This window comes from Lissotriton vulgaris, chromosome 4_1, assembly GCF_964263255.1.
Source record: "Lissotriton vulgaris chromosome 4_1, aLisVul1.2, whole genome shotgun sequence".
In the NCBI taxonomy this organism is placed as follows: Eukaryota; Metazoa; Chordata; class Amphibia; order Caudata; family Salamandridae; genus Lissotriton; species Lissotriton vulgaris.
The window spans coordinates 810,604,883-810,631,855 of record NC_141691.1 but is presented as its reverse complement, the minus strand read 5'-3'; the positions used below and the strand labels follow the sequence as shown (position 1 = coordinate 810,631,855).

The 26,973-nt window shown below is 42.8% G+C and overlaps 1 protein-coding gene across 2 annotated transcripts in view; it reads left to right on the top strand.

The window, feature by feature from the left end:
• The window catches only part of MBOAT1 (membrane bound glycerophospholipid O-acyltransferase 1), a 491,383-nt gene that overhangs the window by 288,083 nt on the left and 176,327 nt on the right, over positions 1–26,973 (top strand). For both annotated transcript variants that reach the window (XM_086965142.1, XM_086965143.1), the window contains one exon: positions 6,519–6,614. In XM_086965142.1, the coding sequence (XP_086821268.1) occupies positions 6,519–6,614 (96 nt within the window). The remainder of the gene's footprint in view (positions 1–6,518; positions 6,615–26,973) is intronic.

Genomic DNA, 26,973 nt, shown 5'->3' with positions numbered 1-26,973 from the left:
CGAAGGCGAGGGTCTTTAACAAGGGAGTGGGCCTTTAATGGCCTGTAGAGCCTGCTAGGAGGGCTCTAAGGCTATTAGAACATACTTCCTCTCGTGGGCAGGATGTTCAAATTAGTAAAAGCAAAGGCCTCTTAGAGCCAGAAGGGGTTTAAATCCCCTGGTGCTCCAAGAAACCTTTGTGCACAGCCGCAGCTGTGAAAGGAAAACAACATTGGAATGTTGCTTTTCGGGCTTCTGCCAGCAATTTGAAGCCTAGAGCACTCCAATGTCTACAATGGAGCACTATCCCTCAGCTTGTAACTTACTCCAGCTGAAGATAGCCAATAGCAACCACAAAAGAAACACTTTTACTACAAAATTGTCTGGGTCAGCATTGTTGGACCCCCTGAACTGTATGGTGATGTCAGTTTGTAGTGGGCTGTCCCCGCGTGTTCAGAAGACATAGAAGACGTGGCTGAGCTGAGTTCCAGGTAGTTTATTAAGTCCATTAGAAGAATAGACACAGAGCCCCACCAGGAGCAACCTGCTATCTGCTCAGCCCATTTTCCAACTGACAACACTCATATCAGACACCCAAGTATTCCACTCATGTCAATCACACCAACATTCTACGCAGAACACTCACACTGGCTGAACAGCTAAGGACAAGGTGAAAGGGAACATTACAGTATAACATGAGAATACTGCACATTTCTTTAACATTCCACATTCCAGAACTTTCCCCCTGGAATGTGGCATGTGGTGTGGGGTTTGGGTTCTGGTGATTTTTTCCTCTTGTCGGTAGCTGCTGGACTGTGGACGCTGTAGCCAATAAATTCAAGACTTGAAAACGGTACGTCTCCTGCCTCTTCATTGTGACTGTGTCACTACAGTTTGGCGACGAGAATGGGATTCTACCCAAATTGCTTTGTTGAGCCTGGGGAACTCTGTGCCAGCCAAGTCAGTAGCAACAGCTGGACAGTGCAGTGAAGCTTTAGCAGGCTACAATGCTTAGCCCTGGCCTTGAGGAAAATGGGCAGCAGTCAGCAGCACACTCAGATAGAGCAAGGTTTTCATATTTCTAGCCAGGTACAAGCTCCCAGATTGCCCTACAGTCCTGGTGGCTATGTGACACTACAAGAGGGGGTATTCCCAGTGGGGGTATCCCCTTGGGGAAGATTTGTTTGATGATCTGTCCTTACTGTTTCTGGAGGCAACATCCATTATTCCTCTTACACAACCGTTTTAACGTAAAAAGTTACATTATCCATATGTAACCATAATGGCAGGTGTCCCAAAGGGATTGAAACAGTTTCACATGTGTCTTCTTTCCAAGGTTCGTGGTTTGAATCTCGCTATTATTAACATTCATTCAAAAAAGTCAGAAATGGTCCTATTAGCAGAGTGCAATAAATTGATTTTCCATGGGTAGGGGGGGGGGGGGTAATTGGGCGTTCCTACATAGCCACATGGCTATAGAATTGCAGGCAGGACGTAGTGGAAGAGGTCAGGTAGGATAACCCATGGGATGCAGAGACTAATTGTAGGGTCTCCCACATCCAAGGGTACACAGGAAAATGGTGGGACAGGACAGTTGATTAACTCAGCTGGGGACGGTTTGATCCTGGGCTAAACATGAATGAATAAATTAACCGCATGATTTGTAAAATGCACAGCTACTCATAGAGTATCCCAGCGCTACAACATGTGACTAGAAGAGGACGGAAAAGAAATTACTGATTGAAAAGATGCATTTTTAATCATTTATGAAAGGCAGTCTCATTCACTAACCTCCTGAGTTACACAGGAAGAAACTTCCAAATTTTGGCCACACAGACCAAGAAGGACGCCTTGATTTTTTTAAGCAAGGGACCAAAATCAAATGAGCATTGCTAGACCACAGGTTCCTATTTCGCAGATATTTCTGAATTCTGTTGTTCAGTTAGCGAGGGCCAGAGCTGTGAAGAGCATTGTGTGCAAGCAATAATGCTTTAAACATGATCCTCTTGTGGACAGGTAGCCAAAGTAATTGGATACGGTATTGTGAAGTTAGAGTGCTCTTTGGAAGATTAAACACCAGCAGACGAGCTACCATGTTCTGGATTACCAGAAGTTGTCGGATCAAGGAAATAGATAAACACAGGTATGAAACATTGGCGCAGTGCAAGCTAGATAAAATAGTAGGTCTGACAACCATTTTGGGAGCATCCTGTAAGAGAGGGGGCAAGAATATTTTGGGTGCCTTGAAATCCAAAAATAGCTAACTACTGACAGAATCTGAGCCTTAAAAGAGAGTTTATCATCAAATATCACTCCCAGATTACTGGCCCCTCGTGCAGGCAGCGGAGGAGTTTGGCCTTCAGTAGGCCCAGATCCGAATCAACCCGACGGGGATTAAGCCAGAGAAGAATTTCGGGCTCGTCCGGATTGCATGCAGATGGTTGTCCCCAAGCCAGCGGAGAACCGCCTTCTTGCACGCTGGAAAAGATTCCTTTGTAGTGTCTTCAGCACCCTCATAGGAAAACATTAACTGCGTATTATGCTATGATGTTGACGCAGAATGATTTCACCAATGCAGTGTGAGGGAGCACATAGATATAGAACAGTGTAGGACTCAATGATGATCCCTGGGATACCCTGCATTTGAGTGGTTCGGCCTAGGAAAAATGTGCCTTTGTCCACACTGACCGTTCTCTGGCTGTTAGAAAAGAAGTAAGCCATTTCAAGGCCATTTCTACAAGTCCAATATTAGTCAAACAGTGCAGCAAAATGTTGTGAGAGACAGTATCAACAGACACCGATAGGTCAAATAAAATGAGAGTGGAGCTGTGGCCCTGGTTTAAAGACAGCTTCAAGGGCTCGGTACTTTCCAGCCAGGGGGTTTCAGTGCTGTGTCATGCATGAAAGCCAGATTGGGATGGGTGGAGAAGATGCCTAGATTCTACAAACTTCAATAGTTGCCTATTTACAATAGACTCTTGGCGGCTGCAGGGAGAAGAGAAATGGGTCTGAAATTGGACAGTCTTAAAATCGACCATAGACTTTTTCAGCAAGGGGCCAACACTAGCCATTTTCTAAATATCATGTACCATCCCTGACTGTAAGAAAGAATTAAATGCCTTTGCATACACTGGACCAGTAACATCCACAGTTTACCTCAAGATGTGAAGAGGACATGGATCTTAGGGAGCGCCAGAATGAGAAGACAGAAGGAGCACTTTCACTTCGTCCTCACTCAGAGTAGTAAAAGAGAGCAGTGTGTTCTGAATGGAGACAGGAGGCAAAGAGGCAGGAGCCATGGGGCTGAAAGAATGAGACGCCAGTTTATTAATCTGAATTGTAACTTTTTTTTCTTCAACAAAATCCCTTAATTTCTGACCTAAGTGGGGTTCGTTTCTGCTGTGGAGGCTCGTGCTTTACGGTCCATAAAACAGGACACAATTTTAAACATTTCCTTAGGACTTTTGTTGGCTTCTGTAATTTTCAGAGTATAAAACGTGCACCAAACTAATGTGATATTATAGTGGTAATTCCCCAAAGCCTCTCTATATAATACTTTATCTGCATTGCCATAATGAGTTTTCCAAATTCTTTCGAGCCATTTACAGCTTTTTCTTTCTGCACTTAGTTCTGAGGTGAGCCAAGGTGCTGTAGGGGGGAGTCAAATACAATATTCCCAGTGTCTTCTTATGACAGGGGAGGGGATAGAGGTACATGAAAGATTAGGGTTGGTCGGAGATCCAGGTGAGAAAAATAGGTGACATTGAAGCTCCACAGTGCAGATGTAGCAGCTCTTTGTTATTTCTTGCCCTGACCATCTGGATTTTGGTGGTCTCTGGCTCCAGGACGATGTTGGTCCTCTGACACATCAAAAAGGAAGACTGACTGGTCAACTCGGTCTTGTGCAGGGTTTCCTGAGATCAGGTTGGCTCATCTCAGGAGACGTAGTTCAGATCTTCATGCAGTGAGGCACACTCGCCTCCTCGAGTCAGGATTCTAAACTTACGTCATGCCAGGAGTGAGAGTAGAAACTGAGAAATTAATGAAATAAAATTTAAAAAATGTATTTTCTGGCTCAAAAATGTTCTCCTTCCTTCACACACACAGTAAAAATGGGGATCTGATCTGTGTCTTCCAACACTTTCTACACCATTTACATCTGGACTATCCAAGGTTAAGTTAAAAATACCTAAATAATGTGTAAATGCATTGCAAAATGTGTGTAGCTAATCACAGAGTTACTAAATAAGCCACGAATTTCAGGAGTAAGTCTTAAGTACTATAAGAATAATATACACCCATGCCTAGCAAAATCTTTGTGAATGGGGCCCAGGGTTCTGCCTTAATGTCTCCTGTAAATTGAGTATACAGAAATGGGAATGTTTTCAAGTCACATTTACATAGGGGGAAATGTTTGTTAATCTGACAGTGACACATGGCTCTAATTTTGCTGCTTTTGACAGTTCTACGAAGTCCAACTCTGCCTGCCTCTCACCATCATTCAGTGCGGCCGTCTTCTCAGTTATCACGGCAGGGTTGCTCTTTGTGAGAGGATGTTCATCATTATTACCTTTCATATTGTTGTTCTTACTAAAGGCCATTTTGTATTTCGTTTTCTATTATCATGTCAGTGGACTGAGGCATCCTTTAAGCAGATAGGGTGAAAATGCTGTAGGGATGTTATCATATCTGGTTCCTCTGGTTTTCAAAAGGCCAACAAATAACCCTATAAGAGCTCCCGGTACATGTTCCTCTAATAATGGCATCTCTGATCTAACTCCCTTTTTCAGGGCTTGGTTGATAGTGCAGCTGTCTATAAGAACTACTGTTTGCAATATTCATGGCATGCAGTTCGGGTTTCACCCCTTAGGTTGTTGGCTTATTTAGATCAGTCGCTTTCAGCCAGTGGCTTGAGGCATAGTCAATCACATTAGTCCCAAGAAGTGTTTCTCTCTCACTGTCCATTTGGAGTGCCATTGCTCCTCCCTCAGAGTGTTTGCATTGAAAATCACGAGAGATTATTTAGCATCTTAAGTGTACACTCAACAATTACACTTTTTGTCCCATTTAATTTTTATCTCGTACATGCATTGTATACAGACAGTAATCAATGTTCTTTTTTTATCGCAGTAGGCATTTTTTAATGTTTTTTTCAATATACCCACTACCACCAAGGCAAACACCACTGCCAATACCACCATCAATAATAACAGTACAACCCAAGACCACCTTCAATACCACAGCATCAATAATTCCACCACCGCCACTGCAAATAGCTAAATATCATACCAGCAATACCACTACCGCAGTAGCAGTGCTACCATTAATACAATCTACCTCCATACCACCAGTACTACAGCAATGCCACTAACAATGTCACTAACACGACCAACAGTATCACAAATAACACCAACAATTACATCAATGTCACTATCAGCAATATCACTATCAGATACTAATACCACCACCAATATAGCCACTACAAATACTGCTGCCAAAACAAATATCGACTCTATCCCGACTAACACCACCTCCCTCACTGAAGCCACCATCCCAGTAACTCTACCACCAAGACCACAACAATACCATTCCGCCACCACTAATTCCACAACAGCACCTTATTACCTCCAACAATACCACACCACTAATTTCAGACCACCAACACGACTATCACCATGACCAACAACTCTGCCATCACCACCACTACCAAGTATTGGCAAAGCCAGTAGGTATGATTTCAATGTGCTATCACATGTAGATATCATTTATGCATGACGGTTTGCACGAGTCGTCACATTAAACTCAGACATAATGGTTTCGTCAGTGCTTTTTAAAATGGCTCTCGCTTCTGTACTTAAAACGTCTGTTTATTTCTCCCAATCAGTTCCCTGAAATCTATGTGAAGTTGCTGCTTTGTATGAGTCTGCGTCATCTGTATTTCAAAAAACCTGTTTCCTCTTAAGATACGGATAAGCAGCAGCATACAAGTGAAACCACAAAAGGCCTGTTGGCCAGTGCTTAACTTGCAAAAAAATAAGTGCCACGGCTCTTGTCAGGAGGCCACAGCAGCTTGCACCACATATCATCCTTGCCATGCTGCCAATGATAGTAACTTCACAAATACTAACCATGACACTTCTACAAGTGTGACAAAGCGGACTATTTCAGCCCCCCATAGATATATAAATGGCTTGGGAGGAAGGTAATAGTAATTTTTTAATGTATCTTGAATTAATTAACTGTTGTTATGGTCATCTCTAAATTAGCCAAACAGCACCACCGTGTGGCAGACTGTCACAAGTGCTGATGTTGACAGTTATGTGCCATTGCTGAGCACCAGAAAACCACAAGCTCAAATTAAGCACTGCTGTTGGCCGAAAGTGATCAATACAAATAAAATAAAGCAGTGGTGCAAATAAGATGCATTTTTTATTTAACCAAAGATTCATATATACTCATGCTCAAAGAGTTTCAATTATAAATGCTGTATCTCAGCCAATATATGTCAAACTGATGTGCTTATTTTTGCTTTGACCTAGGTGCTCTTTTGTGGCAGCTATGGGATACCTTACTCTGTGCCAGATTAGCCGAGTCTACATATTCAACTATGGGATTCTCTCAACAGATTTTTCTGGGTGAGTATATATTAAGGACATCTCAGATCAGCACTTCATTATTTGCAGAACTTCATTAAAATAGTGACAAAACTGTGTTGTATGGGTAATATGTGACATCAGTGCACTTTTTTGCGCAACACGTCATTCTCTCCCAGGAGAACAGGGAGAAGGATTAAGAGGCGATCGCATTTAGTAACGAAAGGTGCCAGCGGAAGTCCAACCTGGAACCTTGTGCATTGAGGATTTATATTGAGATGTTTTTAATAGTTTAGTAAAAGTAAACATGCCTCAGCAACTCTTGTTGGATATACACTACACCTGCCTTGCACATAAATGTGTATATTCTTCAAAGATCACAAATACAATGTTTTGTGGAAGTTTCACAGAGGTCCCTGTGCACAGTCTATGCTTATTTTACCAATGCAATTGGTCTGGTTTGTGGGGTTATCCAGTACCAGCTGAACCTTGGGCTCATAGAAATGAGGTGAACATGTTTGAGTTTACACCATTACAGACCAATTCCTCCCAATAGCAAATGGCAGTCATCATGAGTGCTGCTTGCAGTTTCTTTAATACTCTGTAGGACTTCAGAAATATCATTAGTGCAATTCCACATATAACACCAGATATATGTGCATGCCATTTATATGGTAAAAAATTATTGGATGTGCTTAAAAGTGCATTTTGTTCATCCTTCTGTGGAACAAACAATATTCTTCCATTCATCAATTGACCATACTCCGAAGGTTTCAGGTGATATTTCCTGAGATTTCATGTAGTACTATACATAAAAAATAGTTGTTCTCCAATCATAATATTCACAATCGTAAGACAGAAGTAAATTTCCTTAATACATAATTCTCTAATCCTCTAGAATTCTCTTTTACATATTTACAAACTGCGATAAATACATAAAATAGATACTTCAAACCAGAGTGTGTACCCTCTATTCAATTAGATCTCAATTTTTTGTATACATTCTCTATTCTCAATTAATCCATTATAAACCAGGTGGTGAAAGATGGAATGTATTGGTCTATAAGAGAAATGTCTTTTTGAAAGATATTGAGTATGGAAATGTAGCTTCTAGTTTGACTTGGCATTATCAGATGTTGCACACGCTGTTGGTATTGACAAACGTGTGAATATATGAAGGTAGAAACCAACATACCCTTATAATGGATTAATTGAGAATAGAGAATTTATACAAAAAATTGAGATCTAATTGAATAGAGGGTACACACTCTGTTTTGAAGTATCTATTGTATGTATTTATCGCACAGTTTGTAAATATGTAAAAGAGAATTCTAGAGGATTAGAGAATTATGTATTAAGGAAATGTACTTCTGTTTTAGGATTGTGAATATTATGATTGGAGAACAACTATTTTTTATGTATAGTACTACATGAAATCTTTTTAAATGTTTTTACAGCCCTGACGAAGTTCTTTTGAACGAAACGCGTTGGCTGGCCGATGAAAATCGAATAAAGAAGATTTAAAAAAGCAAAACAACCATTGATGGACACTCTATTGATTCCATTTATATTTGTGTTAATGGTACTTGGTGTTGCAACCCACAGTGGGTGGAATTGCTGTTGTTTTTTCAAACAAATTGCCTCTTGGGAACAACGGGGGCGGTGGTAGTGCACACCACAGGAGCTAACAGCTCTCTATTCACCATACAATTGAGACGGGTTGGCCTATGGCCAGTGGAGAGGTGCAGCACACTCAAAAGTCTTTTTGATGTGAAGAGTTGGGTTGTTCAAAATTTGGGTTCTTATCTGTGATATTTCCTGAGTTGATAAAAATGTAAAGGTCACAAGACAAAAGTGTTGTTATAGCATGGGGGATAACACTTACTTCAAACACCCTATGACTTACTTCTCAAGCTGAAAGTAATTAGTAATTAGATTAGCAATTAGCTTTTCAGTTAATGGATCTTGGTGTATTAATCCCAAGTATATATAACAGCTAGTACGAAACGCGTCTGGCTGAACAATAATTATGGAGTGTTACGGTGTGTTCTGGCTTCTGCGCTGCACACTTCGTGAAATAAATGGCTGAAACCTTACCTCCGTGTGTGGGCTTCTCTACAACAGGCAAACTTGTTGGGTTTGGATGTAAGTGGCTTGCCTGATCCGCAGGTGATGCCCCGCTGCACCCATGTGCAGCCCTGCCGCCACGTCAACCTACGAGACGGTATATGGACATGGACGCCCATGAAGATATGAACGAACGGATGCGGAGAAACAGTCCCCACATGCAGCACGACCCACTGTGGTGAATTTGTTTGAAAAACCTGCAGATGGCACATGACCCACTGTGGTAAGAGTAAAGCACCACAGGTTCCAGAATGCAGTGTGAGCCACGCCCACTGAGGCGGGGAATGTACACTTGTTGGTAGCTTTAAAACTGCTGTGCCGGACTTGCAGGTAAAGACTGTGGCCCATGAGGAAGTGCTTATCTAGTAAGAAACGCGTCGGGCTGAACAATAATTATGGAGTGTTACAGTGTGTTCTGGCTTCTGCATTGCACCCTTCGTGAAATAAATGGCTGAAACCTTACCTCCGTGTGTGGGCTTCCCTACAACAGGCAAATTTGTTGGGTTTGGATATAAGCGGCATGCCTGAGCCGCAGGTGATGCCCCGCTGCACCCATGTGCAGCCCTGCGGTCACGTCAACCTACTAGGCAGTATATGGACATGGATGCCCACGAAGATATGAACCGATACGGAGAAACAGTCCCCACATGCAGCACGACCCACTGTGGTGAAATTAAGTTTGAAAAACCTGCAAACGGCACAGGACCCACTGTGGTAAGAGTGAAGCACCACAGGTTCCAGAATGCCGTGTGAGCCACGCACACTGAGGCGGGGAATGTACACTTGTTGGTAGCTTTAAAACTGCTGTGATGGACTTGCAGGCAAAGACTGTGGCCCATGAGAAAGTGCTTATCTAATACGAAACTTGTCGGGCTGAACAATAATTATGGAGTGTTACCGTGTGTTCTGGCGTCTGCGCTGCACCCTTCGTGAAATAAATGGCTGAAACCTTACCTCCGTGTGTGGGCATCCCTACACCAAGCAAACTTGTTGGGTTTGGTTGTAAACAGCTTGCCTGAGCAGCAGGTGATGCCCCGCTGCACCCATGTGCAGCCCTGCCGCCACGTCAACCTACGAGGCGGTATATGGACATGGATGCCCACGAAGATATGTACAGATGCAGAGAAACAGTCCCCACATGCAGCACGACCCAATGTGGTGAAATTAAGTTTGAAAAACCTGCAGACGGCACGGGACCCACTGTGGTAAGAGTGAAGCACCTCAGGTTCCAGAATGCCGTGTGAACCACGCCCACAGAGGTGGGGAATGTACACTTGTTGGTAGCTTTAAAACTGCTGTGCCGGACTTGCAGGCAAAGACTGTGGCCCATGAGGAGGTGCTTATCTAGTATTATGGAGTGTTACAGTGTGTTCTGGCTTCTGCGCTGCGCCCTTCGTGAAATAAATGGCTGAAACCTTACCTCCGTGTATGGGCTTTCCTACAACAGGCAAACTTGTTGGGTTTGGATATATAACAGCTAGTATAATTCAGACTGCTTTCATAATAAGGCAAACATATTTCTACAAAAAATCAAATCAAACTATTTTATATTTGATTCATAGCGTAGTGTATGTTTTGGCTAAGATATCAAAACTAGGCAAAACCAGCAGATGTTTTTAGCCACAAAATTACAAAAGAACACATTACTGTCACAATCGTTTTGAACAAGTTTGAAAACATTGTGGCTATAAACTTACATATTTCACATATATAGTCTACATGGAAAATGGATGTTGACGTGTTTCTTGACGATTCTTTAATGGAGTACATCATTTCACCAGGAAAGCAGACAACAGCAGACACATATAATTTAGCATATGCCAGCCAACCAAATAGGCCATACTGTGAAACATAGAAAAAGGTGTAGTCTTGATTAGCATTTTTCCAGAAAAAAAATATGTTCTCAGGCCAATATCACAAAAGCTTCATATTTATGTATTTAAATATATGCACAGTAACATGATGCGGTCACTGATGGCTCATTAAGCCTTTCACATTTCTAGTTTGATGTAGTGGTCAGTGGCATAATGAAACTTGTGGAGGCCCCCCTGGAAAGTGCATGGAAGATGCTCCAACGCTCCAGACCTAGGGGTCGATTAGGATGGGGGACGGACTTTGTCCGTCCGCCATCCTATTGTGGCAAGGGACCATCCGCCATAATGGCGGAAGTCCCGTGCGCCGAATTAGGATGCACCCGCCACAGTGGCAGGTGCATCCCGCATTTTTACCATTGCGGCGGGCGCAGTGCTAAAAATGCATGTTGTGCGTTTCAAATCACAACATGACAGGCACCGCGATGGCCTGCCATGCTGTACTTTGAAAAGCAGGGGGGTACCATAGGTACCCCCCATGTGCACCCCCCCCTTCACCGTGGGGGCCCGCAACGGGCCCCCAAAGCAAAGACCATATGCCTTTCGGTGGCGGCATTGCCGCCACCGAAAGGCATTCCTCAAAGCCCATCCTAATATGGCTGGCGGTGTCTGATAGACACCGCCACCATATGAGACCTCCCAGCCATCCTAATGTGGCGGGGGTTCATTTCAGGGAGGATGGCGGATGGATTGCCCCCGCCCACCCGGCACTGGCTATCGCCAGCCCGGCGGGGGCAATCCGTCCGCCATCCTAATCGACCCCCTAGTTAGGAGCTCTCAGGCCTGCCTATGCATAGTGTCCGAAGGAGACCCCTGGAGCTTGAGGTATCCCCGCACTGCGGGAGCTGTTGTTACACCACTGGTAGTGATTACTAATGAGTTTGATTGGAGGAACATTCGTTATGGCATATGCTGTGGATGGTGTGTATTGCGCTAAACACTACTAATGTAAAATAGTAGCTTTTTATAATTAATGTAAAAGTTATTGATTTCTACCATATATATCACTCCACTAAAACAACAGTTGCCGCCATGCTCCAAAACGCCAGTGATACAAGGAAAACAACTCGCCCGCCAGTGCATGAAAATATCACAATTCTCTTTCCTTAGTAAGAATGAGTCAGCCACTCCAGTTGTTGCTTCCACGTGTTTATTTAGGCTGAAGTTTTATATCAGCACATTCCGGCTGCTCACTGCTACCTCTGTCACGATATGGCCACCATTTTGATCCATGTATTAAATACTCTGTACATAACAAAACATATACAAAGGACCCACAGAGCAACGCACAGAATGGTTCACCATGTTGTAACATGATAAGATCTATGTTTGTGTACGATACAAAACGTTAACTTGATATGCAGTGCTTCAATGGAATAATATGAGAATTGAACTGACAAGAAATACAATGAAAGTAAGTATCAATTCAATAATTGATTGATTTAGCAAATCACTTGATCTAGGTTTCAAATGTAGTTTGCAATTGCATGGTGGCATTGTATCTTTTGGACTAGCACAATGCAGCTTAATCCGTGTTTTCAATTTCTTACATGTACAGGTTAACCTTGCACATATTGATAAATACTGTATGTTAATACATTCATTCATAAGTTGATTCTGCAGAGTTCTCCATCCAGAAATTGATTAAAAATGCATAGCTCAAATCTATCTTTTGCAAAAATAAACAAACACAAGAATTCCAAGAAAAAGTTCCAGCTTATCCAAATCATCACTTTGCTCAACATCGTTCAAATTCATTAATAGTCAATCCAACTTCCGCTTTGACTCATTACATTATATAGCTGAGAGCTCCCAATTCAATCTCCTCATTCTGCCCCGTGGATATAATTAGGGATTACTCATGCAAGACTGTTATTTAAAATGAACAAATACACAAGTCCCACATAATATTTCTGATGATTACATTCCTCCTTAAGCATCGCTCTGTTAAACTGTTAGTTAAAAAACTATCTCCTCCTCAAACAGGTTATAAAAACATTTACACATACTGTTGGAAATGGCCCTTTTTGAAGGGTTATCCCCAAACTTGTTGTTTCTTCCTCCTTTGTTTTTCCTGGCCTGTGGTTGTTGGCTATAGGACTCTGGGCACTTTACCACTGCTGATCAGTGCTAAAGTGCACATGCTCTCTATGTAAATTATTATTGTGATTGGTTTTCCATGATTGGTATATTTGTTTTACAAGTAGGTCCCTAGTAAAGTGCACTGCATGTGCCAGGGCTGGTAATTCAAATTCAATTTGTGGGCTTGCAGCACTGGTTGTGCCACCCACATGAGTAGCGCTGAAAAGAGGTGTCAGGCCTTCCACTGTACGCAGTTTGATAACTGCCATGTCGACCTGGCCAGTGCACCCACTTGCCAGGCCTCACCCTTCCCTTTTCTTACACATTAGACACCTAGGTACCCCCCCCCTCATGGGCAGGGTGCCGTGTATGTGAAAGGTAGGACATTTACTAGTCTGGGTAACATGTCCTGATAGTGAAATACTGCCAATTTCATTTTTCACTATTGAAAGACTATCTTGCCAATAGGACAGAATGGAGAATGCTGTGTAACATGTTTACCTTCATATCATCCCATAGAAGCAAGATGGAAAATTGGAATCTGGAATCTGGTATCCCTGAACTCAGAATTTAATAACACATATTTTAGGAAGGATGGTTTTTAAATTCTGTGTTTGAAAATAGCACTTTTAGAAAGTGGCTATTTTCTCGTTCAACCTTTCTGTGTGCCTCTGCCTGTTTGTTGTTTGACTGTCTGCTTTGAGAGTGCCAGGGGCTGGGTGGCTCCAGGAGTCTGGGCGTGTCAGCACTAGGCTGAATAGACCTACCTGCATTTGGAGTGGTGGGAGGAGTAGCACCTGGTCCTGAATAGGGCTTTGCCTGCCTTCCACAATGCTGGCTCCACTTCCTGTGGTGCATCTGATGACCCTGACCCACACTGACTAAGGAAGAAGTGTACGCTGGTAGAGTGCTCCCAGAACTGGTTTGGACTGGGTCTAGGACCCCTCACACATAGAGAACAAAGACTTTTGGGGTATAAATATAAGAGCTGAAACCCCTGAAAGTTAGACTACTTTGTGATCCAGAGGAATGCCTGCCAAAGAAGATCAGCTGAAGAGACTTACAAGAAGTACTGCCCTTGCTGTGTGTCTGGGTGTTAGATTTGGGGGTCTCTAGTTTGCACAGGTAGGTACTTGTGACAAATAGGGACCCTTGCCACTAGTCAGGAAAAGGGGATTACACTCCTAAATAACCCCTGCTCACCGCCTTGGTAGCTTTTCACGAACAGACAGGCTTATCTCAGAGGCAGTGTGTAAAGCATTTGTGACCACATACAGTAACCCAGTGACAACACTACAGATGGACACCACACAAGGTTTTATATAAAAAATAAGTAAACTTTATATAGAGTTACCACAAGACCATAAACGACAAAAAATACACAATACTGTTACTTTAAGATGGTAGATTTAGCTTAGTTAAGTTCAGTTCTAAAGATGCAACACTTTTCGTCAATGTACCTTAGGTTGTGTTGTGCTTCCACGACAAGCAATGTCGCAGCAAGGGAAATGCGGCAAAGTTCAAGTACAAAGAAATAAAGACGTGAAGATCTTCCAGATGTGGCACACTTCTCCGGGGATGCAAGAAGTTCTCGGTTCGATGCGTGGACTGCAGTGGCGACACCCTTTTTCAGCAATGCGACGGCAACAGCTCCAACTGTTACACTCTTCTCCCATGATGCGTGAAGCTTCCGCGCAATGCGACAACTACAGTGGCGACATCCACGATGCGACGGCAGCAGATCCGACGGCGGCGCGCTTCTCTGGGATGCGAGGCGCTTTTCTTCAATGCGGTGCAGTGCGACAGTTCCAGCGGCGACACCCTCATTCGGAGTTGCGACGGCAGGCACAGCGACGGCGACACGCTCCGACCTCGTTGCAAGACTCTTTCCTCCATGCAGTGCAATGCGACAGCTACAACAGCGACACCCTCCTTTGGAGTTGCGACGGCAGCTGCAGCGACGGCGACATGCTTCCTCTTCGTTGCGGCACGCTTCTCTCGATGCTGTTCAGTGCGACAGTTCCAGCGGCTACACCCTCCTATGGAGATGCGACGGCAGGCACAGCGACGGCGACACGCTTCTTCCTCGATGAGTCGCGCATCCAGCTCCTTGCAAAACGCAGTTCCTCAGAAGGCCCAAAACAGCAGCAAGCACTTCCAAAGAACTCTGGGGAGCTGAGGGCTGAAGTCTGTTGTACCTTAGACTTCAGCAGGAGGCAAGGTCTTTTCCAAGCCCTTGGAGATCCTTCACAAGTTGAAAGCAAATACACAAAGTTTCTTTCTCCTTCCTTCGGCAGTAAGGCACCACTGCAGGCCAATCCCCCAAGCAGCACTTCAGCTTGGGAATAGTCTCTCCTCAGTTTCTTCAGGTTCCTCTCCTCAGTAAAGGTTTCTTCTTGTAGTCCAAAAGTGATCTAATTTCTTGGGATCAGGGTCCCAATATGTATACCCCAAAATCCTTTGTTCTCTGCTGGGAGAGGGGCCTTTGCCCAGTCCAAATCAGTTCTGAAGCACCAGACCTCTCCTTTCCTTCCATAGTGCAGGGCAGAAACATCAGACGGCCCACAGGAGGTGGAGGCAGCATTGTGGAAGGCAATTACAGTCCTGGTGTTGTGCTGAGAGAGGATGGTTAACACTAACCTTACAGCCGGGTACAGCAGGAACGATGGATGAAGCTAGTAATTCTCTTCCCTTATAGGGGAGTACCCCGGAGTATGTATATCTTACACTCCAAGGATAACACCACCACAGGGGAAAGGGAAAAAGGGACAAAGGAAACAAAAACGTTGCCGCTGTTAGGCTCAGACTAGGGATGTCATCAGAAGATGTAGACCTCTCTCCACTACTGTCCACCCCATTTGCCCTGTAAGTAAAAACACAACACACACATTGGAATATTCCCCCCTTCTGCCTGTAGCACCCTAATCTCCCCTATGTGTCAAGAACTTACTTAATTACTAGCAGTGCTTCTCTCATGTTAAAAAAGGCAAAAAAAGAAAAAATAAAGAAAACAAAACAATACCAATTTTCTGGATCAGACTGAGTTACTTATCTTATTGCAGATAAACCTCTCCTTTGCAGATGGATCTTCCGTCCTGTTCAGTTGCCCATAGTCTTTTGCAGTAGTGGAAAATCCTTGTCCACTTATAAGCTCTCCAGAGTGTAAGTAGGCAAACAGAAATAAACTTGTACCCAGAATGTTTCTTAGTTCAAAAACAACCTTCCACCTCGGAGGCTGTCAGAAAGAACAATCCTGCCCAGTGCGTCTTCACCTATTCAGGGCTGTTGTTCGTGGATCTTTAACTTCAAAAACGATAGTAGCGCTCATTAAGCGCGGTGTCTTTTCCTCAGAGTACACAAGGAAGTCTGGATGCGGCTTCACAGATAATTCCCCACGATACCGCTCCCAGGTGCAGGGACGCTGATGAATGGGGGTTCGCAGAAAGGAGAGTCACGGAGGATCTAAGGATGTTGCCGTTCTTCATACGGCAACTTTTTTAAGAACAAAAACACTCAGTGCAGGTAAGAACCCCACTGCTAGGCTTTTACATAGTCTCAAGGTTCACGAAGTATGCTCGAGTGACAAGCACCGAGTTTTACCAGGGCGGGCTTATGTACCCCTTTATCAGGTGCTGTCTTAGCTTTCTCAAAGGATTATGGGAGACGTAGTTTATGTGCCCAGCATTCATACCATACATGTATTAATGCCCAGTGTACCTATCTGTGTATAGCCATGACACCTTGAGCACTTTGTTTACAGGACTCCTTCTCTTCTTTCAGTGTGCAACACAGAGACATCAGCCGCTCCCCCGAAGGTGGAGCCAGCATTGTGGAAGGCAGGCACAGCCCTATTGAAGGTTCAGCTGCAACTCCTCCCTCCCATCTAGATGCAGATCTTTCTATTCACCACTTGGCTGACTTATCATGTCTCTTGGAATCCCCCAGCCCTGCCACTCACAAAACCAGACAAAGGAATACTCAACCTAGCAGAGGCAGGCTTTGGATAGTTGGATAAACAAATACCTACTTTCTCAAAGTGGTATTTGCAAACACAGAATGCTAAAACCAACTTTACTAAAATATGTATTTTATCATTCTGAGTTCAGGCATACTAAACTCGAATTTCTACCATGTTCTCTGAAACAGTTAGGATTATAAACATGTAATAATCTAACAGCCCATTCTGGCCTATGGAGAACAGGTAGCCTTGTAATTGTGAAAAACAAAAATGGATGTAATTCACTATTAGGACGTGCCACACCATCAGGGCTTGTCCTACCTTATACCTACAATGCACCCTGCCCTTGGGCTTACCATAGGGGTGATTGATATAAAGAAAAGGGAAGGTTTAGGGACTGGCAAATGGGTGCACTTGCCCAGTCAGTGTGACAGTACCTTAATGCACACAGGCTGTGCAATGACAGACCTTAGACACATTTTACAAAGCTGCTTCTGTGGGTGGTACAACCAGTGCTGCAAGCCCACCAGCAGCATTTGGATTTACACACCCCGGGCACACTCAGTGCACTAGACTAGGGTCTGACAAGTAAACCAAATAGTATTGCGCTAAACACTACATGGAACCACTGATTAATACACCAATTTACAATAGGGAGCACTTGCACTGTGGCACTGGATAGCAGTGGCACAGTTCCCAAAGCATCTAACACCAGCAAAAATACATGAGGCAACAGCAAAAATGAAAGGGAGACCTGCGCCAATGGTGCCAGGTCTAACACTGGGGTTGGCCTGTAGTTTGCTGTTTCGACTGAGGAGACGACAAAAGGACTTTGCTGTGTGCTGTGTCCCGTGCTTGAAGAAGGACTTTGGTGTGTGGTGTGTCCATCTGAAGAAAAGTCTCCAAGGGCCTGAGAAGAGCTGGCCTTCTGTGTCTGAAGTCTCAGGCACAAACGGACTTCACCCCCAGCTTCCCTGAACTTCCTTGCTGGGAGTTCGAGTCTGCCAGGAGGGCTTATACCTGTGTTTGAGGGCTTTTTGTTGAAGGGAGCTGGAAGCGCCATGCAACAAGAGAAGCGTGACGCCCCCGTACTAGCCGCTGTCGCATCATCAATGAAGCGTGTCGCTGTTGTCACTGTTTGCCGTTGCATTACCGGAGTATAGTGTAGCAGGGCCGTTGCATCGCTGAGGGAGCATGCTGCTGCTGATCATCGCCGCAACACCGGAGAAGCATGTCACAGTCACCAATGGTGTTGTCGCATCCCCGGGGAAGCGTGTCGCAGGGCCTGCCATGGCTCAGAAAACTACCGGGTTCGCCGCACGGCAGTCGGGAGTGCACGCATCGACTCTACGTTGTCGGATCACAGCAAAGACACAATTTTCTCGCATCGTACTGGATCATCGAAAACGCATCGAGGCGCCATCTTATCACATTGCAACTGGAGTGCAGGAAGAATTAACACATTGCCTTCTCTGTGACCCTTTTGTTTGTTTTGTGTTATGCATCCCAGGTACTTTGTGAGTAAAGTGTTGCATTTCTTATGTACAAGTTTATTTTTGCAACAACCTTTCTAAAGACATTATACTGAGTTTTTGTATGTTGGATTTTTTGTCTTTTTGGTCTTGTTTAGTTTAGTAAAAGATATTTTGTTTTTCTAAACTGGTGTGGTGTCCATTTATGGTGTTTTCACTGTGTTACTGTGAGTGTTGGTACAAATACTTTACACATTGCCTTTGGGATAAGCCTGTCTGCTCGTGCCAAGCTACCCAGGGGTTATTTAAAGTGTGTATCCCCTTACCCTGACTAGAAGCAAGGGTCCCTATTTGGAAAAAGGTACCCACCTCTGCCAACTAGAGACCCCCAGTTCTAACACATACATTGTATAAATGGCAACTAATGTTTAGCCAGGATCATAGCAGCATTTACCCTAAAGAAGGTGTATAATACTTTGTTTACATTGAGGCATTGTGGCTCCTTACTATTCATCTCTAAAATAAAACGTGTCTCCAGTCTCCTGAGCTCTCTTTCTCTATCCCATCCTCCTAAATCCATGGGTATCTATGCTATGCTACTGTATTTTAATACAGTCTCACCCCCTCTATTGTACTTTCCAAATGTCTGACAACTGGGCAGCTAGGGTTTTGATTTGTGATCGCCATAATGTGCTGCACAATTCTTAATGCACAGGTAATGTGGTGCTACCCACATTTACCTTCAGGCAAGGACCTGTTACAAAGGATACTACGGATTTGCTTTTATGTGTCAATCTTCCTCTGACTTTGATATTCTTGTTAAATGTTGGTTTGAAATTAGTAATGTTGACTGCATGATGGCATGCCTTTTGTTTATTACATTTTACAAAGCCATTGGCGGGTGTGACTCATTTTGCCTTTCCTGTGCTTTTGATGCAATTTCTGACTAAATGATTCCTCAAGGGTTTGGCCTATCTAAAACTCATGAGCAGGCGTCTGGAGACCTCTCTTCCAATTATAGGGAAACACCTCTCTTGAATTCTCATACTTCAGTAGTTTTTGACACAAATGCAACATATCATTCTTTTTCAAGTGAGTAATAACCACTGTGTTATGGAATGAGTATCAGGGTAATGATTTGTGCATTACTAACGGCAGATATATCTATCTAGCGGCAGATATATCTATCGGGTGCAAATCATTTTTCACAGTCTTTGAATCCTAGTAACGCCATCCTCAGCCTTCATTACCTTTGAATAAGTTTATGTGCATTTTTCTACTCTTTGATGACAATTCTGAATATGTTAATTGTAACCTGCACTATTGTTGATGATATGTTTTCAAAGATTGCCTTGTTTTTTTTTTTTGGGGGGGGGGGTAGTTTTATATAGCGAAAACTAGACTCAAAGGTATCAGAGAGCTTTACATGAGCACCAGTTGCATTACAGACGAACACATTAAATGTTTAACTTTTTTTTGTTAGGCACAGGGAGATTAAGTGAATAGCCCAGAATCACAGGATGTTGAGCGTCCCTGCCAACGCTCGAACCAGGTTCCCCAGCTTCAAGGTCGACCGCTCTAGCCATTAGACCACTTCACTTTGCATATTTTGAGAGAGTCAAGGCCAGGTAAAATGGGCATTGAGGAAGAAAACAATAGGTAATGGTAATCTTGATAGTCATATCTATCCACCATACAGGACCAAACTGGGTTTTTTATTGGAAATAAATATGCATCCGCCGAAGGCACAGCATATAATAATGTCAATCTAGATAACACCATTGTTTACATTTCCTGAATAGCTAGGGTGTGATCCACCAGTAATATTTTGGTATACACAAGCAACTAGAGAATCTGAGACTATTGGATATTTGAATTTTGATAAACGTTTTATGGATCTCTCTTTTCTAACAGTTGATCACCAGACTTCTAGAGATAGTCAAGGTGGTGCAAGTTTTGAGTGCCAGCTCTGCTACTATGCCCTTGGAGCAAACTTTCACAGTAATATACATTTCTGCCCTTGTAGTTTCTTTTTGATTGAGTGATTTGTTATGTGTGCAGTGCCTGGCAGACAGGCAGCTCCAAGGTGCCAAAAATCAAACAATATAAAAGATATAAGATGACATAAAGAGCATTGTAATAGTAGCAAGCCAAACAGGCAATGTAAGTAAAACCAATAAAAGAGCTATAGTAAGTGTGGTGGCTGCAGACTTATTACTGATTATATGTGATACAAGAGATGTTGTGCCAGATTCTATTACGGTATGCAAGGCAGATTAATATGACCTGGATCCATCAAGTCTTGTTGGCACATATGGGTGATTCCATTTGTTTGAACCTTTCAGATCTATTTTTTATAACCAAATGTATTAATTATTTTCAGGAATAGCATGCAGTGCAAAGATTATAATAGCTTGATGTCAGTCATTACGAAACAATTACAGATTTTACAGCTCATAAGTAGTGACTAGGAAATCTGTAAAGTCAACTTGCACGTCTAGAATAATAAGTATACCAAGAATTGGCGCTTTAAAGTGGTAATTTCATTGTCCCCATATCCTACAGGATTTTGCTGGAGAACCTCTTGATCGATAAATTACCTCCTCCACTTGAGAGTAGTGCTCCCTAACTAAATTTGCTAATGGTGGGGCCTCGTTAGATCATGTTTTGTCAGGAGGAAATCTCATCCCTTCCATGATTATATGCCCAAGGCGTTCCATGAATATTTAATTACTCTAAGTCTAATTTAGGGGTATGCTCTATATGGTGACCCATGATTCTGTCCAGACTACTCTCCACTTCCCACCAATATAGTTTGGTTATTGGGCAATCCAAAACCATATGGAAGAAATCCACTGTTTTGGAACAGCATCACCCTCAGGTTGGGGTGGCGAGCCTACCTATCTCCTTCTGAATAAAGTACACTCACTATAGATATTTAGATTGGATCAAACAGAGGAGGCTTCAGGTGTTATCTTCGCTGCTAGAGGAGTACTCTCAGAAAGAGCTGCTGAGTCTGCCTGATATTGTTTAAGGACATGCCTTACCTAAAGATATGTGTAGACTTGTGACTTGTGAACCTTAAATTCTTCTAATATGTCATCAAAACTCTTCATGTGCTCCTCCCTCATGTTCCCTAGTTTTGAGATCCCAGTGAGGTCTCATGTTCGGAAGGCCTCGGAGTGTATGTACCCTCAAGTCACCCGAGTCCCACTACCTTCAAGTTCAAGCTGAACTCAGTCTTCATAAATTCACAGTATAATTGTAATTCTTCCTACTAGTCTTTTACACTGGTCAAATTGAAAACAGAATGTTGTGTAATGCACCTGTATCTAATCTTAAATTATATCCTCTGTTGTTTTCTCATTTATCAAAAACACATGAATCTTTACCACACACTCTCTTTTGTATCCCTGATTTCTTTTACACACTGCATCTAGAAATTAGTCATGCCTGGTGTTAGTTGTATATAACAAATAAATAAATACCAACATCAAGTGCCTTGCCATAGAGGTCACAATTACAAAGTAGAGTGCTGGGCCTATTTAAAAATCCATGACGTTGGGCCCGTCACAGTAATTATCAAAGATATACATATTACATGGGTCTGCTGTATTACAGCAATAAGTTAAGCAGTCAATCAAACTTAAGCTAATAGTGTAGTTTGAGTTTTACGTCAAAGGTTTTGAAAGGTTCAGAAAAAATCTAACAAATGATTAACTGTAAGAGGCTCAGTATCCACAACTATCAGTTATTTACTGTCACTGATTACTATGACATCAATGTACATTTATTATAAAAACGTGGTCAAGCATGTAATATGCAGCGTGAAGGATACCCAAACCCGTAGCAATATAGCAATTCAATTAAAATTACGTACACACATTGCCAGTTTGAAAATCACAATTGAAAAGAACAGTCAGTCTATCTGGAACAGTGCTAGAGAATGTGTAACATAATTTATTTAGGTTCCCTGTTAATGATAACACTGGTTAGTATTCGTGAAGATTTGCTATCAGAAGTTCAGAAACTGTCTTGTCAGGATGGCGATTGGCCTCATCTTGGGAGATGGTGTCTAGCTTTGCAAAAAATAGGAAATTGATATAAGTTCTTGATCACCCATGGAACAGACATAAATTGATGAATAGTTATGCTATATAGAGGGAAAGGAATACCATATACTCCATAAGTGGCCAATGGAAAGATGAACTTGCTGTAGACCTGCACTTAAGTGCATGCTACTGTTGATGCATTGAGGCATTCACCGAAGCAGTACAGATTGATGCATGAAAGGCAGTCAGTCATAAGCCATAATGAGAACTGTAATTTTAGTTCTGTAGACTTAGAGATGATCCATTCATCTTACTTACTGCATTTTTTTCGACTCTAAAAGTATGTGTTTCTATTGTGACTTGTAATTTTCTGCCCAATTTCCAGCTGCAAAATGTAAGATACACCAGTTGTTCTATGGGGAATCTGCACTCTGGTGGTTAATGCAGGCTAGTGCTGCACTATCCAGACCAAAAGATCTTGTCCAACCTCCCAGAAACATCCTTCCCATTGAAGGGACTTCCAATGGAAACCTACTTAGCAGCCTCTCCTAATCAACGCACTGAATACTTAACTGTCTTAGCTACTCTAGAAGATTCATGCAACCCGCCATCTTTCTTGTAATTCACCATGCCAATGTTACTTCATCCAGCCTTCCATAAGTTCAGAAGCACACCCACCTGAGCATACTTAAGCATGTTATCACTTCATGGAACAATGTCCTACACTCTCCTCCCTTTACCTGGGGTCACTCCTTAAAAGTTGTATTCAGGCTTGTGATCTCACACATGTACACATGCATTCACATTCACACATACGACTGTCACCATTCCAGATATTCACAGCTTACCTGAATCTCAGCAAACCCTGCAAGTTCGTAAACATGGATCCGTCTCACTATGTACATTTGCAGCAGAAATCTCAGATATTCAACTACGTGTGTCTTAACTAACTCAACAACTACACACTTATGTACATTCTGTGTTGGTGCTCCTTTAATACTTCATGTGCACCTCCCTTCACCAAAACTATGAACACAAACGAACCATCATGAAAACTTGGCCCCTCCTGAACATAGCCGCTACCAAACTAACTGTCCCTACATCTGACTCAAAACTGCTAATTGCTGAGTTACCAAGGTACTAATGTGCCTCTTCTCAGTTGAAGCTAGCTCAGCGCCAGTCTCAGCCTTTACTCTTTCAGTGATGTTTTCCTTCCTTGTTGAGCAGAAGAGATGATAATCTAATCTTGAACTTACCAAATGCCTGGTTTCCCAAACAAATAGTACACTGGAACATGGGCCTGCCCTTCGGTTATTTTTTAGTTAAAAGGTGATATGATGGAATGCACATAATCCGAGTGTATTAAGTTCTTAGTAAGGTTCTGTTAATAGCAGAACTCCAGTAAGTTCTCACTAGAATTAGAGGTTCTCAACTAGTGATCATCTTTCTCTATCTTCTTGCTCCTACTGCATGCGCCAAACGATCTGACACTGCCTGCTTCCGTTTTTATTTTGAATCTTTGTTACTGTTTGCTTCTGATTTTCTGAACTGTATTTCTGTTAACTATACTTTTGCTGACTGTGTTTTTTCCCTCCTGTCTTCTCTATGCTTGTTGGAGCAATTTGGTGAGTTCCGCTTCTTTACAGATTTGTATATTAAACACCCACATTGTATCCAAAAATTATTCTCTGAAAAACCTATATAACTATTGACACAAAAATGAATTATAGACATCTGCCAATGCAAAATGGAATGAAGATAATTTCAGGACAACATTCAAGAAGCTGTAGACTAATCCTCATGTTTCTTAATTACTTCGTCACTTTTGTAACATGCAAAATGTTTGACTGACCGGTACAAAAAAGTGACTTAAGATGATTTTTCCCCTGGTAGTGTGACCATTAGTTAGATCAGTTGGCAACGTTGCAGATTTAAAGGAGTCATTCGCTGGGGCAAGTGGGTTATTATCACTGATTGTGAATGATGTGTTGACCAGAAGGCTCAAGGGTCCATGGCAAGACTTTTCATGATAGCACATATTCAAGAGAAGTACTTCCAGAATATGAAACGTATCCAGAGCACTGTGGAACCTGGGAAGGATAAAGATACTCTGAGTTAACAAGGCAAAAATGCACTTTGAATGCCTTGGTAGACCCAATGACATTCCATTATTTGTGATTATATTAGGAAGATATGTCTTCCTTGGTCACACCTTTGCCGCTGTAGAGTAGACCCCATGGTCTTCTAATAGCTCTGTGGCTTAACCATGAAGCTATTTGGTTGCACATTGGCCTCAACTTATGGTCTTTTGTTAATGTTAGAAAAAAAGCTGCATTTTCCTTTGGTTGCATGTTAATTTTGAAGAATCTTCTTCACTGATGAATAAGGAGCCAGTCAGTTAGAGGAGGGTAAAGTCTTTATTTACTTGCTAAGTCCTTGTTAGCATCAGGTTTATAATGCACACATACCCAAACACCGGCATTCTGTGACAGCATCATTCACTGCACCAGATCAGATATACAAGAAATGGGGACACACAGAGTAAAACACACCACCCTTTCTTACAAACAACAAAGCAAAGAACAGCATTGGGGAAATCAATCACAAACTAAACTTAAATGCAACAATCTAAGATCTGCACGTGTTGTGACTCCTCAAGTCGGAGGCCCTACCATGATATGTCTGTACACTCACAATCCCACTATAAAAAACGTATACACACAGAACATATGGTTGTGGACTCCCCGCTGTGATGGCTGGTGCACAGAACCCTCAGACATTCTTTGATAACGGTGTTCCCCTTCATTCCTAAGTCTGTGCATTCAGGGGACAAAATAACAGCAATATAAGAAAGTGTAACCACAATTCAGCTCAAACACAAAACTTGTGAAGAAACTCATACCTCAAACCTGTCATGACTATTGCAATTCACACCCACAGTGCCACTTGATATTGCAATTCTGAGTGACCTATTGTCTCCAGGCCTGGAATCACATTGCCTGCCTCTTCCAGTCTTGGAAATCGTGGCTCTGCAAACTCCGGATCTCAGATGTTTAGGCCTGGAGACTCCGGTCAGTATTTTACTGGGTGCATAATGTGCACTTACTGAAACCCCTACAGTGGGCAGGGGCTTTGGGCAGTAGCAAAGCCCACAACTCCTGCAGCACCTCAGTGGGAGCATATAGTGATCCTTCAGTCTGTGGCCAGATCATTCTTTCACCTCAGTCCTCTTACTGAAGCAGCAAGGCCAGATACAAAGAGGCACCAAGCCACATCCAGAGCCATGGGTCATGGGAGGTGGCTCTTCTGAGGAGATGTGGCCTATGCAACCAGAGGGCCCAGGGTTGGCTCCTGGGCTTAGCACTTGACTCATCATTGTGTGATTCAGGGCCATGTGCTTAATGTTCCTGTGCCGAAAAATGGGAAATGTATTGATGGACACGATCTTGTAGATCGTCTCCCAGCCCTCCCTACATAATGTAAATCTCTCCGTTGCTTCATAGCTATGTTAAATTTACAGGAACATGGATGTACTCTGAACAGTCCTTTCACACTTACAATTACTTACCCCTCCCAGTCCTTTTGCGTTGTTGGCAGCTTTTCCCTCTCACACACTAAAAAGATCTTGATCTCGAGCTAGAAAATCCTTAGGTGCTGCGGATGAGACAGAGGCCTGATATGCTTCAGTGCCAGCACTGCCAGGTGCCAGTACATTAATATGAGCTGAGCTTGTGCAGGTTCAGACGGTGACCGTGACATTGTTCACTCCTGTGGTCCAGCACTACTTTGAATGATCATTGGACACTCGAGTGCCTCGCTCTCACCACATCCTACATCTCCCCATTCAAAACTAGCCAGACAAACAGTTACTGTTCGTGATGCACTTTGCAGTCTCTGCTAAGATCTTGAAGACTGACCTTGCATTAATGATACTAAAAAATGTCAGAATTTAAAAAAAAACAGTTGTGCACCTGTAGTTGCCTCACGAAAGCCACAGATACGCTAAGGTACTGTCCAAAAGAAGTGTGGTTGTTCCCGATGGCATAATGTTGGGAGGTCACTGGATCACCTTATTACTATTCTGACTGATGGTCCAGCCAGTGATAAAACAGCAGATTACTTGAACGATTCATTTGGCAATTAAAAGACCAAGAGCTAACGAGGTGTGTGTCAAAAGCAAAGCATCACCTGCCCAAAGTGGCTTTAGAATGTATATGTAAACGTTCCAAATTCTTCTGGTACATAAAGAACCAATATGCAACAAAGTACTACATATATTTGTGCAGTCAAAGCCACCTCAAAATGTATGCAGTTTGTAGAGGCGTGGATCAGCATCATAGACAAGAACACGTGCTGACCTTTAAGCAGCAGGTGCCTCCTCAACTGTGACCACAGTACATGGTGGTGTATGTGTATTACTCATTTTGCAGTTGATTTCAAGAGGATGCACTGTCCAGCAACCACAAAGAATGCCACTGGTAGGACCTGACAGTGATGAACTTCTGGGAAAGATCAGGTAGAAGGCATTGACATAGTTGATCCTGGAAAAGATGAATGATGCAACTATTATAGCCCGAACTCAGACAGGATGACTGTGAGACTTTTCCAGAGGAGTTCAAGATGGTAGGAGCATGCAGACATTATTGCTATAATTTGTGTCTCCAAGGGCAAGATTTTGTCAGTTTTAATGCCTACATTTACTGGATTAGGTTTAGACCCAAGTTTGCAGGCTGGAAAGTGTTGTTCCATAAAGGGTCAGAGCCACATAATACAATTTATTTTGTAATATACCACTCCTGGGAGCCTGACAAGACCTTTGCATCTTCCGACAATCTGGAC